The sequence below is a fragment of the Ammodytes marinus genome (assembly GCF_949987685.1).
Source record: "Ammodytes marinus genome assembly, chromosome: 8".
NCBI lineage: Eukaryota > Metazoa > Chordata > Actinopteri > Uranoscopiformes > Ammodytidae > Ammodytes > Ammodytes marinus.
The window spans coordinates 9,644,142-9,660,731 of record NC_137212.1 but is presented as its reverse complement, the minus strand read 5'-3'; the positions used below and the strand labels follow the sequence as shown (position 1 = coordinate 9,660,731).

The 16,590-nt window shown below is 38.5% G+C and overlaps 1 protein-coding gene across 1 annotated transcript; it reads right to left on the bottom strand.

Moving 5' to 3' along the window:
* Positions 1–6,068: 6,068 nt before the first annotated feature.
* Positions 6,069–15,728, bottom strand: LOC307253981 (thiamine transporter 1-like; the record flags this gene model as incomplete). Its single annotated transcript, XM_080032204.1, has 5 exons — positions 6,069–6,212; positions 6,577–6,718; positions 7,477–7,669; positions 11,604–12,360; positions 15,537–15,728. 5 exons carry the CDS (start codon positions 15,726–15,728, stop codon positions 6,069–6,071), a joined length of 1,428 nt encoding a protein of 475 aa, XP_079888330.1.
* Positions 15,729–16,590: the final 862 nt, after the last annotated feature.

The window sequence follows — 16,590 nt, the reverse complement described above, 5'->3', positions numbered from 1 at the left end:
CCATGGGTTTAGAGTAGAAATGAAGATTAACCGGCAGATTGAACAAAATTAACAAATTCAAAGTGGTCAAAACTTTTCTAAAAAAGATGGAAAAGCCAACCAGCATTAGTCTCACAATAAAGTTGTGCTTAATACTACTATAATAATCAAGGGGTTATTGTGGCTTAGCAGGTTCAATCAAAGTGTTAATAGTTTGATCACCATTAATCACCTCTTGTCCACATGTTGAGAGGTGTTCTTGAGCAAGACACAGAATCCCAGTTTACTCTTGAAGGTTAGGTCAGTGCCATGCATGTGGGTAGAAATGAGAGGTAAATACAGGATTTAAAAAAAGCACTTCATATTGCAGTTTATTTAATAACTCATTCCCTCAAACTGTCAGTCATTGTGTATTTAGTGTGATTGTATGTGACCGTGTGCTCATTTGCAGCCATTGACATACGAGAAGCTTAGACAATAAAATCCTAAATACTATGAACCACACCTGTAAAGTGAACGTAGTGTTGAGTAATAGCTCTGGTAAATTAGGGAAATGCCCTGGCTGTCATCACTGACCGTACATGTCACTGTTAATATAAAAAAACGGAAGTTGCCTGAACATAACGTGTCCCTCTGCTGAACTGCATAATCAAATACAATTACATAATGCTAATACATGGACGTGGACGTGGACGAAGTGTGGAAGAAGAGGCAGTGATGTGGCAAATCCAAGATCTACAACCACATTGCAAAAAAAAGGCTGTCTGTAACATTTTGGCCTGGGAGGGAAATCATGGATGACAAGAGATTAGAGGATTACATACACAAATCTCTGATTATATGATTATTGAACTAAAACAATTAGTTCTGAGATAAAACATATAACATGTTTATTTGGTGGTTCATTCATATTAAAAAGGAGACTTATGACAGTAAAAAGTTTAAAACCTGTTGTACCTGTTATGTAAGGTCATGTGTTTTGTTTGTGTGTGTACCCTTTTAGTTTGCTGCAGATTGAGTGAGCTCAGGTGTGCTGAGAGAGTCAATCACACACAGGTGTGTTCAATTAGCTCTGCTCCTGGGGGCAGTATATAAGCAGGAGAACTTGTGGTTTCTTGTTCTCCCTTTGTGCTGTTTTGCAGCAGACCATGCTGTGGGTGGTTTGTCTGTTGTGCCAGCGTTGATGTGGTTTTCTCCTTTTCATCCTTTAAAGGAGGGTGGTGGTTGGGTTTGTGTTTTTAAATTAATTTAGAATATAGATTTAGATTAGATTCCAATTCATCATTAAATTCTTGATTTGTTCAACAATGGGGTTTGGTATTCAAACAAATGTCTCCCATTCTTCTTTCAATCCACATAACATCAATTGTTACTCCTTGTGCATATCGGGACGTAACAATACCTTTTCCAGAAAAAAATAGATGAATTGCTTCCCGAAGTGTAACTTAAAGAAGTGAAGCACAGGTGATTTTACTGTGAAGATCTTATGATCTATAGCCCTGTGAGGGAAAAAAACAAATGCATCACGTTTTCAGTGATAGAAGGGTTTGGAATAAAAACGTTATCATGCGGAATATAAACTGTGTGGCCCATAAGGATCTCAACATGTGCGAGGGTGTAAGAACATGTGCGTCAGCCAAATTGCTAAGATGGACGTATTAAATGACATTCATAATATCGGTTCCACTGACTCTCATTCAATAAATCCATCCCAAGTGAACTGCAGGTTGTTTTCTTTTCTCTCATGGGAGAGGTGATAACTGCAATAAGGTGTGTAGCTGCTGTTTACTTGCAGTGTGATACTAAGCCAGTTATGTTACAAACCTGTGTTTTTTAAATCTAACAACACTATCTCCTCAGTATCTCTTTCTGAGGAAATATTGATGACCACAACAGAATAAAGTATTCACACCCTTCATATCTATGATCGACAGCAGTGCCGGTTGATGTAGAATCCTGATTTTGCATGGATAATTATCTCTTCCATGAATGGTCCCTTGTGTAGGCATACATTGTTTCCTTGAAAGCATAATCATTACCTCTCTAGACAACAAATTCAAGAATTGGTCCATATTTAACTGCGTGGGATTAGCGGAAAACTGATCCTCCAATTCGGTCAGTTAACAGGACCCCACGCGAATACCAGGAAGTGGCTCTCAAAGGGTTACCTATTGTCCCAATAGGCCGGTTGACATGACTTTGACTTAAAGAATACATGTTGACCTGTCACGGTGGGGAAAACACAAGTGTGAGTAATGAAATTAAATGATGACTGTATTTTCTTCCAGTTTTTAGGCACTGTGCATACTTTCTCAGTGTTGTCGTTCTTAATGTCATAACCTGAGCTTTTCCCACCATGATAAGTCTGCCGTTTCCCTTGTTTAATGAAGTGTCTTAAAACTACCAGACACCAAAATAACCAATGATTTATCACCTATAAATATTTCTATAGAATATAATGTAATGTAATACAAAATAATAAGATTTGGGGTATTATTAATATGAAACATTTACATGTTGTGTCCATTACATATAAAAACTTTCAAAGCTACATACCACTGAAAGTGATTTTTTTTTAAAACTGGGTTAATTGACTCATTAGAAACAAGCCAAACTCAAGCAGTTAAATAACGCAACCTTACAAGTGAGATTTTTTTTTTATAACTTCCAAATAATTAGAGGAATCCTCCTGAATATTGAAGTGGTGTTCATCCATAATAGTGACAAAATGTGTGCTTTGTATATTTTCTTCCCATCATCCCATAATACGATGTAGATATTTTTTGACACTGTGAAACTTTTGAAAGGGATGAAGTGCAATGCTAAAGGGAGTATGCAACATTCTCAGTTATACGTAACACGGATGTTAAGCAAGTATAGCATTAACCAATTATATACAAGCATGCCCTGAACACAAAGTAAAGCTGAATGCAGAGTGCAAAAAAAAATATTTATTTGATAAACCCAGTGTTTACTGAGATATATTATTATACTGATATGTACTGCAATAACATGGGAAAAAAACACTGTACTTGTTCAAGTTGTTTATTATATAAAAAATACATAGGCTGAAATGCTGAAATTACTTAATGAACACTTAAGTAAACATGATATGTTAGGGGAATTGCATTTAGATATTTTTAATTTTACAGTCCTAGATTTGAGTGGTAGAGAAGGGCCTCTTCACTATACATTTGATAAGAGTCTTAATGACAGCACCAGACAAAACCAAGGGACATGTCATCATCGAGATATGATCAATTAGCATGTGCGACACGTACACAATGCCAGCTCATTCCAGCTAATAGCTGCTCCTGTTACCCATCTTGGAAGCCTCATTATCCAACTCTTATAATTATGATTTAAGGTCAGACGTGACCACACATACATCATCTGACCGCTCATGAGGTCATTTCCATTTTTTTCTCTCCGCCCTGGAAGCTGTATGGTGTTTTTGTATTAGCATATAACTTGCCATTATGCAAATATGATAAACATGCAGAATCAGAGCATCACACTGACACTCCACCGGGCTGAGAATCACAGCACTGAATTGATGTTTGATGGAGGAGGGTGAATACAGTATATGTTTATTTTTTAATTTCTAGATATAGTTCCTGGAAATAAATGTTTGTGGAAGAACACCCCTATTTGCCTTTAATATAAATACTACAGTATATGCCCCTAACTCTCTAGATTTGCCCTAGCTTATTGTTGATTGAGTATCACAATACCAACAAAGAGGCTTTTAGAGATGACATTTGGGATACTATAACCCAGAAAAACCCAGGAAGTTTCTCTTGCGGTAGCCGGGGATAATTGTTTCAGGGATGATACCAACTATATATAATTACCCCCTCCCCCCCAGAAATAAAACTAACACACAAAGTATCATTTTAGAAACTACTGTGCCTATAATATTGATATATTATACTGCTGTGGACCCCCTGTGGTAATGGGGAGAAGAATGGTACAGCAACTGTTGAACATTATGGACAATAACATGCATCCCTTTCACAGTCTTGTCTGCAACCAGAAGAGTGTTTTTAGTGGGAGGCTAAGGCAGCTAAGCTGCAAAACGGACTGATTAAAAAACACTTTTTTACCTACTGCAATTGCACTTTATAATGACCCCCCTTTAAGTAAGGATAGAAGACATTTACACTTTTAAACTGTAGTCAGAGCTGCATATCAATTGTATTTTTGCACCTGTATATTTGCATTTTTGATGTCACCACATAGGTTTTCTATTGGATTAAGGTCCAGGGATTGGGCTGGCCACTCCATAACGTTAATCTTGTTGGTCTGGAACCAAGATCTTGTTCACTTACTGGTGTGTTGGGGGTCGTTGACTTGTTGGAACACCCATTTCAAGGGCATTTCCTCTTCAGCATAAGGCAACATGACCTCTTCAAGTATTCTAATGTATCCAAACTGATCCATGATCCATGGTATGCGATAAATAGACCCGACACCATAGTATGAGAAACATCCCCATAACATGATGACTGTGCCACCATGCTTCACTGTCTTCAACGTGTATTGTGGTTTTGAATAGGGGCCGCAGACAGTTTGTCAGATGACCCCCAAACACTGAATTCAAGGCACAGTACACTTTGAAGACAGTGAAGCATGTTGGCACAGTCATCATGTTATGGGGATGTTTCTCATACTATGGTGTCGGGTCTATTTATCGCATACCATTGATCATGGATCAGTTTGGATACATTAAAATACTTGAAGAGGTCATGTTGCCTTATGCTGAAGAGGAAATGCCCTTGAAATGGGTGTTCCAACAAGTCAACGACCCCCAACACACCAGTAAGTGAACAAGATCTTGGTTCCAGACCAACAAGATTAACGTTATGGAGTAGCCAGCCCAATCCCTGGACATTAATCTAATAGAAAACCTATGTGGTGACATCAAAAATGCTGTTTTTGAGGCAAAACCAAGAAATGCAGAGGAATTGTGGAATGTAGTCCAATCGTCCTGGGCTGAAACACCTGTTGACAGGTGCCATAAGTTGGTCGACTCCATGCAACACAGATGTGAAGCAGTTCAGAAACAGAGGTTATCCAACTAAATATTAGTTCAGTGATTCATAGGAAAGCTAAATCTTCATGCATTTTTCAGTTGATACAGTAAATGTTTGAGTTGTAAAGAAAAATGCAGACACTACTATTTTTTTGAACAGCCTAATATTCCTTTTTCTTCACTTTCTGTAAAGATGAAGAAACATTTGACAAATGTTTCTTCATATTTGGATTTGGAATAGAATGTGCAATGTCCCCAATGCATTTGCGTGTTTGGAAATAAAAGCTATGATAAGGATTTTGATCTTGCCTCACTCTTTTAAACACACTGCTATTATTTTGAACACAACTGTATGTGTTGTGTTGTGTGTATATGTATGATGGCTGCTGTAACACCTACATTTCCCTGCTGGGATGAATAAATTATAACTTATCTTATCTTATATTATTTTTAGATTTACTTCATCAACCAACCAACAAACACATTAGCAAACTTTAGTCTCTTTATGGATGTCATATTTATAACACATGAGAACCTAATAAGTATGCATATAAAGACAAAAAGTATGCAACTGGATACATATCGTTGTAACATAATTTTGTATGATTTCTTTTTTAGGAGTACAATCTAAATATTAGTTCTTATTTTTTGAACTATACATGACTAACCCTAACCCTATCCTCAGAGAGTCAGAAGTCACAACTTTGAATGTCCAAATATGTTAACGTTGCCGTATTCGGTCATAATAGTTGTATTAACCAGTTACAAAACATACATACAGAGATGGTCAGATTGAAGCACTACACCGTTTCCATGTTGTTATACTTATTTTATAATGTGCAGGTGGTGTCCTCTAGTGGCCACATGTATACATTGCACTTTCACTATTGACTGCATGGATTCAGTTAGATAACCGTAACCGACTTGGAAAAAAAGACTCAACCGCTCTTTGATGGTTTGAATATTGTGATGTAAATGTATGTATTTGTACGCCTTGATTTCTGCCTCTACTGACTGTGATACAATTCCTCATGTTGTGTGTCTCAGAGAGTCTTTACAGATGTGAGCCCTCTGGCAGGCTGGTTTCTCTCTCTGCCTGGTTGCTTCCAGCATGTTGTTTCATATTGAACACAGTAAACACACCTCTGACCGTGAACAGCAGAGACATGGCACCAAAGTATGAGGCGTAGACAAGGAACTGAAAAAAAAATTGAGGATTAGTTGCACTGTGTGATTTATATATTAAATAATGTATTCATCCCTCTCTCCATTGAATGCCCTCCAAACAGCACCATTTCGCTCTTCAGCTTTTAATAAGTTCTGACAATCATCTTTATTTTAATTAATTATTCAAATGAAGTTTATTTTCTTTATTTACATTCTTGGACTTTTCTTATTTCTAAATGTATTTGATAACCCCAGAATCAAAATGTTTATACTTCTCAATCTTCAACTTAAAATTAATGTATAAAAACATGAAGCACAACAAGTAACAATGTAAGTGCATTGACATAAAAAAAATTATCTTGATCCCAATGTCTGATTGGTGAGCCCTGCATTACCTGTGAGGTGATGGTGAGCTGTAGAGACTTGGTGTTGATGACGATGGCAGTGAGGACACTCTGGAGGACCGTGCCCACAAAACTGTTCATGCCAAAAACCAAGGCAAAGCAGCTCCTGTTCAGGGCTTTGGCTATTTGGAAACTGGGATATACATACTGTAGATGAGATGCTAAACAGTAAGGACATGTATCACTTTACAGGTTTATGTGAAGCTCCTACAGCAAAAAACATTTGACAATTTGATATTGATATGTTAACCACCTCCATTATAACAATACTTCATGATGCAGTTGGCTGGAACAATGGTTCTATGAGCCAAAAGCTAAAGGCAGCATGTTTTTATAATCAAAATGACAACGCTTAAATGCTGATGTTCAGCATCAACATGCAGGCTTAGGTTGGTGTCATGCAAATGTTAAGCATTCCACTGTGGTGGGTATAGAAGTCATTATTTGTAATATTAGTATTAATTTTGCAATATTTGGCCGTGTATTTCAATACAAGTTCTTTATTTAGTCCCAGACAGAATGTGTTACAAATATTGCCACATTTTTGGAAAAAGGCTATGTTAATTTACATGATTGGATTATTTGTCAGAGCTGCAGCCCAAATTACCGAAAATAATCCAAATAATAATGCCATAAAACCAAACAACTCAAACAGTCATAAAACAGTTATATCATTCACTTCAAAAATATAAAACATAGTAAATGTGTCTGGAAATTTAAAATACTCTCCATTTACCACATAACATGTATAAACACATATAATTACAGTCCATTTTGACTGACACATAACATCCAGATTCACGTACGTTTTAATACTGATACAAATGATTTATGCATTGTAGAAATGTAGTCTCCATATACACATTAGGTTGCTGACATATCCCTCCTTACGTGCAGATGGTGGCGAGCGGCATGTAAACTGTTTTGAAGAGAGTGATGCATGCATAGCTGATCCAGATGTTGTCAGTCAGATCCATAAGGAATAAAAGCCCAGCGATTAGGAACGTGAAAGCCCCCAGGACCAGTTCCCCCCACACAGACCACTCCAGAGACACGTGTCCCACGGCAACAGTGGCTGCAGCTCCTAAAGCACAACAACACACACTGTGTGTCAGTGCTCTTTGCTACTGCACGGGGTAACTGAGGTCTCTCTATGCTACTCCTCAGAGACCAATACATAAACTGTTTAGCTGATCTCTAATTATTGTTCAGATTTTTTTCATTTAGCCTAGTGTGGGAAAATAAACTAAAAGATAGTAGAAATATCTCTCCTATCATTTCAGCTATTTTGATATCAATTCTAAAATAATACTTTCAAATGGAAACTTCATCAAAACTAAATAAATGATAACAATACATCTGGATGGTTACAGAAAAAAAGCACAACAACATGAGTGTAAATTATGAAATAATTCAACTGGAATGTCACAGATTATTTTGATACAGATGAAATATAACAAACACAGTTCAATTAGAAATGTGCTGCTGGCTGTGGCGAGGTTGTGACTGATTCACTATAATCAGATCAAAATACATCACCTTATTAGGTCAGCATTTCTAGAAGTAAAACAGACAGTTTGAAAGAACTGGAAAATACATAAAAAGGACTATAACAGTATTGGTAAGCGTATTAGTATATTAACATCATAAACGAGAAAGAGCTGCAGTATTGGATATGATTTGATTTACCAAGATAGCGGACAAATGCTTGTCCTAGCACTGTTGGATAATATCTATTGGATGTGCTGAATATTTAACAGGTGTTTTGTGTCACATCTATTATTTATTGCTTTGTTGAACGTGCTACAAGGAACTTTCAGTTGTTCTTCATTCTAGCGGCCTCTTTGGATAAAAGCGGTAGTTTTTTTAGTTCATTGCACTGATGGTTTCCTATGCGGTTACAGGTCATTTATGATCATCAGAGGAAAAATGAGACCGTATCAGAAACATTTAAAAGTTCCTTATAGCTACAAGTACTTTGAATGTACATTTAAATCATCTTACCATAATAAATTAATTATTTAAATGTTGTTCCATAGTTCAGCCTTAACAACAGTTGTTTTCTTTACTGTATCACATATTCACTTAGTTTCTAAAAGAGTTCCTTTTTTATTTAATTGTTGATAGTATGGATATAATTCCTGTCTGATACTATAATATTTATTTTGAAACGTCTAATTTCAGCCACAGGGTGGCACAGTGCAACACTGCTACTTCATAAAGCTCCTTCCACCACATGTGAAGTTATGAGGCCTTTGTTCTTTGGTGATGCATTTAAAGACACAAGACAGTGAATCTTTGGGGCATTACTTATTTTAGGACACTGTCACTTAATATTTTGATATTATCTCTCTATCTCTCTCTCTCTCTCTCTCTCTTTCTCTCCCTCCATGTCTTCCTCTCACAGTGCTTTACATTGATTGTTACATTCAGTGAATGGTAAATGTACTGCATTTATATAGTGTCTTTCCTCCGCTTCACATGTCCTCCACAACTGCAGCTGCCTTTGTTAAATCTTTATTGTAACTGTTAAAGGTTACATAAACACTAAACCGAGTCGCATTCAATGCGGTCAGTGAATATAGGGAGACCCCTGACACCCTAGAGACATGGCTCAATTCACTCAGAGCTCGTTATCCACTATATAAAGAGCGGTTTAGTGTAATTGCTTCACTCTTTTAAATGTGTACATTTCCTTTGATTTTTTGCTTACTGTGGTCAATCAGGCCAGTTTGTCTATTTAACATGTACTCAATCAATCCCCTTGGCTCTAATTAACAGAGGTGGGGGGTCAAATAGAGACTGAATAATTAAACCGGTTTTCACAGCAGTGTCAATCGGAGGCTTAGCAGGGTCAGCCGGATCCAGCTGTGTAACTTCATAGAGAGGGATCAATAATGCAGCTGGGCTCTGCAGTATGTTCAGACAGCAGGAGTTCTAAATACCAAATCGGTGCTCATATTTCATCCTAATTGGAGCGTTTGTATTTAATCTATAAATTAACCCTACTGTATATCTGTTTGACATATGTCTTTGGGCGAACACAGTGCAGGTGTTTCCACACTTTTGTGAAGGTTTTTGAAGGTTATGGAAAAGCTATTCCAAATAAGTGAAATACCATGTCTAATGATTTGAGTTACTTTACCATAATTTAACTAGGACAGCGATCATGAAAAGGAGGAAGATATTTTGCGATTAAAACCCAAATTATGTCAAATGCCAACGTTTTTAAAAATCTTGCTTTTGGCACTGAATATAGAATAAACTGTGAGGTGCAGAATCTTATGATATGGAAATAAATCCTAGGGTAGACATCAATAAAAAGCTTGGAGTCGGCTGAATATGACATTCAAAAAGAACATGTTGCTTATGGGGATACTGTAAAAAAAGAAATAAGTTAATATAAAGCAAATACAATTAATCTAACTGTTAAGATTTTGCAACTCATTTATTAAAATTTGCACACCTTGAACTCCAGTTGTTGGCCTACATTTAACGTAAATATATACATATATATTCAGCATACAATTTATTGCTTAATTAAACAGAAAACCTTGCACATCCCTGACCTAGGGAATGGACTATCCATTTACTTGAATACATGTTTGAAGTGTAAATGTCTCTTGATTACCGCCATGGAATAGTTGGGTTGAGGTGCCCTGTTTCTCCTTCTCCTTGAAAATCATACTGTACAAAACAACATTAACTGAACATAACTCAGTTTGATGAATACACATTTGTTTTTATCTATATACTAATGAGCTCCTACAAAATGTTGTTTTCAAGCTTGGGGACATACATTTATTAATATGCTGAATAGGAAAATAGTAAATGATGTTGTGATTTTCAGCCTTATTTAATCATGTTGGTATTCCATATTCATATTTTCCCTATCGGTTTCCACCGGGTTTCTCCTCTGGGATGTTTTCCAAGTGTGGAACCAAGAAATATACAGCACAACTCTTTGGGGAAATATCAGACATGGGGCCTACAGCCTGACTGCATGTTGGGCAAAGTCATTTACAAGTGAAAGGCATACAGCTGGATGCAGTTTACACAGAGTAATTGCCTCTGGTTTCTGGGGAATACAGGAATGTATCAGTACTATAATCAATAAAAGTGCACTGGCTGGATGGCAGCAGCTGCTCCACCCATCAAGGGATGAGAGCAGGCAATTAAATAGTCTAATTAATTTGGATACTATTGTCTGCTGTGCTTTAGGGGGGTTGTGAAATCCTGATAGTAAAATGGGGATTGTGTTTTCTTTGCATCTTCATTCAATATTTTTTTATCTAGGGGATCTTGTATGACACCTATGAGCTACATAATGAAAATGTTTGGACTTGTTTTGACAAAAACCTGAACCAGCTGGATATTCAGTGGTGGCTATTCAGATTCCTGGCAGGTTTCAGATTTTGCACAGAAATCTCGTGGCCAGTGTTGTCATCAGTACCGGGTTTCCAGGCAAGTAGGGAGACCTATTGTTCACTGTTATGTTGTTGGATTATTATGACTGCTGCCTTACAATATATGCAGCATTGAATTGTTGTTGTATCTACTAGATGAAGTTGTGGATAGTTTGATCTATAACAGTGCATCATGTATGTTTAAGATGTTTAAGATGCAGTAACTTTAACAGTGAGATTGAATTAGAAGCCGATGTTGTCTGCTGTTTTGTGTTGGGCAGTTAGCAAACAAGGAATTTATCAGAACGATATGAGACAAAACCAAATCATTACATTGGCAAGCTGGAAAAAAACAAAACAATCAGCTTCAAGATGTGAAAGAGTTCCATTGAACTGAAAACTAGGCTTTTTGTTAAAGAATCTCCAACAGATCTCTTTCATGTTACATGTTTTCATTCGACCCATTGTTCACAAACACACGATTTATGCACCATGCAAGTACATGAACACAGCCACTCTACTTCTGCTGGGTGAAAACAATGCGACAAATTACTGTAAGAATTAAAATCCTCTTGAGGTAGCAAAATGCTTCAGTGGTGGTGTATTTGTTACCTGTCAATGTGCTGACTGCATCCACCGCTCCATTGTAGGCTGTGAAGTTACTGGGCTGCACATGTACCCAGAGGAGCTGGACGTAGCCTACAACCTGGTAAAAGCCGCATCTTCCCATAGCAGACCATATGCAGAAGACGAGCACAGCCAAGGAGGAATAAGTCTCCCTGCAGTCCAATGCAAGCTGCCTGAACACCCTCCTGACTTGCTTGGCAGCCTTGGCGCTCTTCACCCAAATTCTGGAGTCCTGGCTTACAGGCTCATTATTGTCTTGACCTGTGTTTGCCTGTTGTGCAGAATATGTTCCTTTAAGGAATAGACTTGTCTTGGGCATGGGCAAGAAACAAGAGGTTATCAGTGCAACGGAGACAGAGATGAGAGTGAGACAAGCTAAGCAATACAAGGACACAGCGTCCCACGACAAAAGCAGTTGAGCCAGTAGAGCACCCACAGCATTGCCCAGCAGTATGGCCCCTTTGACGTAACTTGTCACCCTCTGATAGTAGCTGGGCGGCACCACACTGTAAATGTAGGCCACGATGGCTACATCTGCCGCCGTGGCAATGCTGTAGGTAAAGAGGGCCAACTGAACAGTGTGGACCCCCGAGCCAACTAGTATCAGCAGAAACGCTGTGACATAGCTGAGCCCCTGGAGAATGATTACAGGCTTGTACCTGAGGAAGTCTGTCGCCAGGAGCACTGGGACGATGAGAACCAAGCCGGAGTAAGTCCACACAGGATACACTTGTCTGGTCACCTGGATGTGGAGGAAGGCAGAGGGAGAGCCAATTATTTTTTCAGTATTTTTTTTTGTTTCCAAGAGTATATCTGTGAAACACAGTGACAGCAGCACAAACTCTATTTACCGTCAATAAAAAATTACTTATGCGTGCACATTGTGCAAATTACACTCATGATGTGGCAAGTTGATAGAATTTAATGTTGTGCAAAATATGGTCGATACATTGTTGTTCCCTACAACAAATCCCTACATAAATGGCATGCAAATGATTAACACATATTAATCTGTGTGATTAATGTTTTATTAGGGTGTTGTTGTGAACTGTCCTTTGGACAATTTAATGTGTTGTCAACATTGTTTTAACGTAACATACATACAGCTAAAGCCATTTCAATTTCTAGAAAAAAAGGAATCATAAGGTCACTAAAAATCAATAATGTGCATAGTCCATTTCTCTCCTCTACCAGCACACAAGGGACTGATTATTGAATAAGGCAGAAATTACCTTCAGTACACTACCGGTCCCTATTTGGAAAGAGCCTCAATATAGGCTAAATCCTGCTACATTTTCCATACACACTTTAATGTATATTAAATGTGGCCGTGATAATAAGATTAATCCGTACTTGGATGTTCCCATGTGTTATCACTCTGTAAATAACCAAACAGTAGCCTACATTTTGCCATAGTAAAAAAAAACTTTTATCTCCAGTTCACACATCAAAAAACATTTTACAGAAGTCCTTTAAAGTTGGCCATAGCTAAAATAAATGTAGGCCTACACAGTTTGTGGACATCTACAATAGAAGCTACACATTTGATTACAAAGTGTTTGGGACACCTGAGTGACGTCATTATTATCAACCAATAGGCTTATGTGTCGGTTTTTCGTACGTGGCCTGACGTCACGTACCACTGGCCTGCGATGGAAGAAACGCCTGTAATGATGACAGTGACGGTGACAATGTGGCAAATCTGCGTTGGAATCAATTATCCAGGTGAAGTTTAAAGGATATAGGCTATAAAGAAACATGAAAAAGAGAGAGTCCAATACCTAAAGTCAAAGGCCTCAGCCAGGTGGGCAAAGGCTTTGTGAGGTAGCATATGGTGCCGAAGCTAACTATGACTTGGCTTTTGGCAAGTACTCACGTAGACGCTCATTGCTAAGAGAGCGGTTTACGCTGTTCAGGCTCTCTTTTAAAATGTCCCAGGCTTGTGCATCGTTTGTTAAGTGTACATCCGCAAAAATGCAAGAACTCATGGGGCTAGCTGCATTTTTTTCCCGCGCTACCCCAAACGCACAAAGTTAGGCCTACTGGACGAATTATGACGAATTGTGAGTGGGAATACTCCAGTATAGTGTGCACGGTCGCATTATGCAAGAAAATGCTGGCGACTCTAACTACATCCTTTGAGCAACAGGAGATAGCACGCACACAGTTGTGACTTTTGTCTTCCGCTTCCAACATTGTAGCCTATAGGAGACCTTTGATTTTGCCGACGTACTTCAAGGAATTACTGTCCTGTCTGTCGATGAATATTTTCGGAAGAACATTGAAAGTGAGCGAGCACATGAGACAACTGCTGCGGAGGCCGCGGGAGAGCCGAGCGCATCTCGAAGGAGAAAAAGCGGATTCACACACTCACAATACAGAGAGAGGAACAACACAGTGATCGAAAGCATTCTCTCCCAAATAACTGATCGGTTAAGGATCACACGAAAACTGTTGTTGCCTCTACACTGGCGTCCATCTCAATAGAGAAATGAGCTTTTTCAGCTCAAGAAAGACAACGGGCTGCACGAGGAAGTGATCGATTATTCCACCAGAAGGGAAGGATGGAGTTCCTCATCAAGTAACAGGTGAGTCCTGCTGTTTAATTTAATATAGCGTTGGTTATGATCGTTGTTGCCAGTAATGCTTGGGTTTGCTGCTGTGTGAAAATATGTCTTACTGTTTGTGGCTTATGAATGTATGCCATGTTTATTTAAGATTTCAACTGACAGTATGTTCTAGTAGGCTATGTTGTACAGATGGTGCTCTTGGTTCATTGTGGTAGCATGCGTTCTGCAAGGTGTCAGCTTGGTTTGTGAATGGCTTGATAGCATGAGTTAAGAGGTGGTGAAAGTCGAGTTGGTTATGGACGTTTTTTATATGGATTTTTTTATATTGTTTGGATATGGTTTTGATTTTAAGTGGATCTTGAGGCAATGCAATGAAGTGCTGGCAATAAGTGTGCAATGTGTGTGCAGTGTGTGTGCGTGTGTGTGGTGGGGGGTGTAGACATTGTGACGATTGAAGGACCATTTACTATAGTTTCTCAAGTATGTTGTGGTTGCGGTTGGAGCAGGAAATTGATTTATTGGTTTGCGCTTTGTTCACAAACTTGGTTCATTTGAGTAAGTTACCATAAGATCTCAAAAGCCACTTGGGGACACAAGTAGAGATGGTGATTTGCATCATACATGGATGAGCATCCAATGAGCACACCTTGAGTGTATAGCTGATATCATTTGTGTGGAGAAAGCAGCTCACATCCTTCCCTGTGCATCACAACCTGTTTGTAGTTGCTGCATATGTGTTAAGGACCACGTTTTGTTTCTTCGTAATGCCATGTAAAGAGTGATGCTGTTGGAAGCATATTAAAAATGAAATCGCAATGCTATTTGCTTTATCCTTTGTATTCCAGTGAAGCATGACGTCTCGAATAATGTACATATTGGCAATGTGTGGTGCAGTTTGTTCAATGTGCCTTTGTTCCTCTTTTGATCTGTAATAGAAAAATCTAATCAAAACAAAAACCGGAAAAGCCTATGGGGTTGATAACATGTAAACAAACTTAGTTATTGAGCAGTGTTATTGAAAATATATCCAAGAAAAGCAAGAAAAGCACAAACATCTGAATGCCACTGAAGTTATACTATATTAATACCTCATAATGGTGTATGAGGATTCTATTTACATTAGAGTATATTTTATATTTACTTAAATTAAATATGTAATGTAATATGTAATTTGTCTTTGGAAACATTGCTATTGCTACACAAACAAAACTATTCATGTGTACATTTCTAATGTGCCTTGAAACAAAACATCCATTATTTTGTTATTCATATTTCATATTCAAATGTATTTACATGATTCATATTGTGTATATTAAAGCAAAAAGCTGTACAGCAGTCAGTTCTTTACCTGCTCAGTGGTGAGGTTCTTGTAAGTTCCTGTGAGAAACTCTGTCATGAAGGGCTCTATGGGCCTCATCATGGAGCAGAAACCATAGATGCAGAGCAGCACCGTGGGGCCCACCCAACCAGCATGGCAGGGCCAATAATATCCTGTCCAGCAAGGCCTGCTGCCACATTTTACGCTCCAACAGAGAGCCATCTTTCCTCTCCGGGTCCCAGGAGACGTCTCGCTGTGTCCAGCGAGAGCACGGTCTAAATTGGGCAGTTTAATCTGCTGAGATATGAAAGCCCCAGATAAGGCCAAGGTGAGGCCGACTGTGAACGCCAAGTCACCTGTGCCTGTGCCGTTGTTTCTCACCTCCAAAGTTCTTCCCGGCTCCGGCAAGACAAGAAAAAAAATGCGAGGCTGTGAGTGAAGATACATTACGATGAAATATGAGGTAGTGAGCCTCTGGGGCTCCAGCAGGTTATAATAAATACTGTCTGCTCCCCTGTCTTTATACAAAACACCCTCATTCCTGCAGATATTGAAGAAGGGGTAGAAGTCAAGCTGAGGAATATTTATGAGTGCGTGCCTGAGTGCGGGTATCACCCCTCCCCCCCCCCACCACACACACACACACACACACACACACACACACACACACTACTGTGAGTGTGTGTTGTGTACCTCTAGGTTTTGCCACCGTTAGCCTTTGAAGTAGAAAAAAATGTGATTGATACTTAGAATTGTGTCAACACTATTTTGATCAAATAAAGTAATAAAAACTAACATTTTACAAAGTACTTAACTCTATAGCAGCGGGAAGAAGATGCATTTAGTGTAGACACATCCACACACATATCACTCAGCTCTAAATCACAGTCAATTCCTTAACTCATCCGATCAGATATTCTCAACCCTAAGTTTTTTTCCCCCATTGTGACTGTCATAAATAGCACCTTCATAACGTTACAGTCAGCCTTGGAGTTGACTGGGTGGCGTGGCAGTGAATTCAAAATACTTAGGGAAAGAAATAAGCAAGGCAACCATTCCCCAGATGAGAATTACTGTAGTCTAG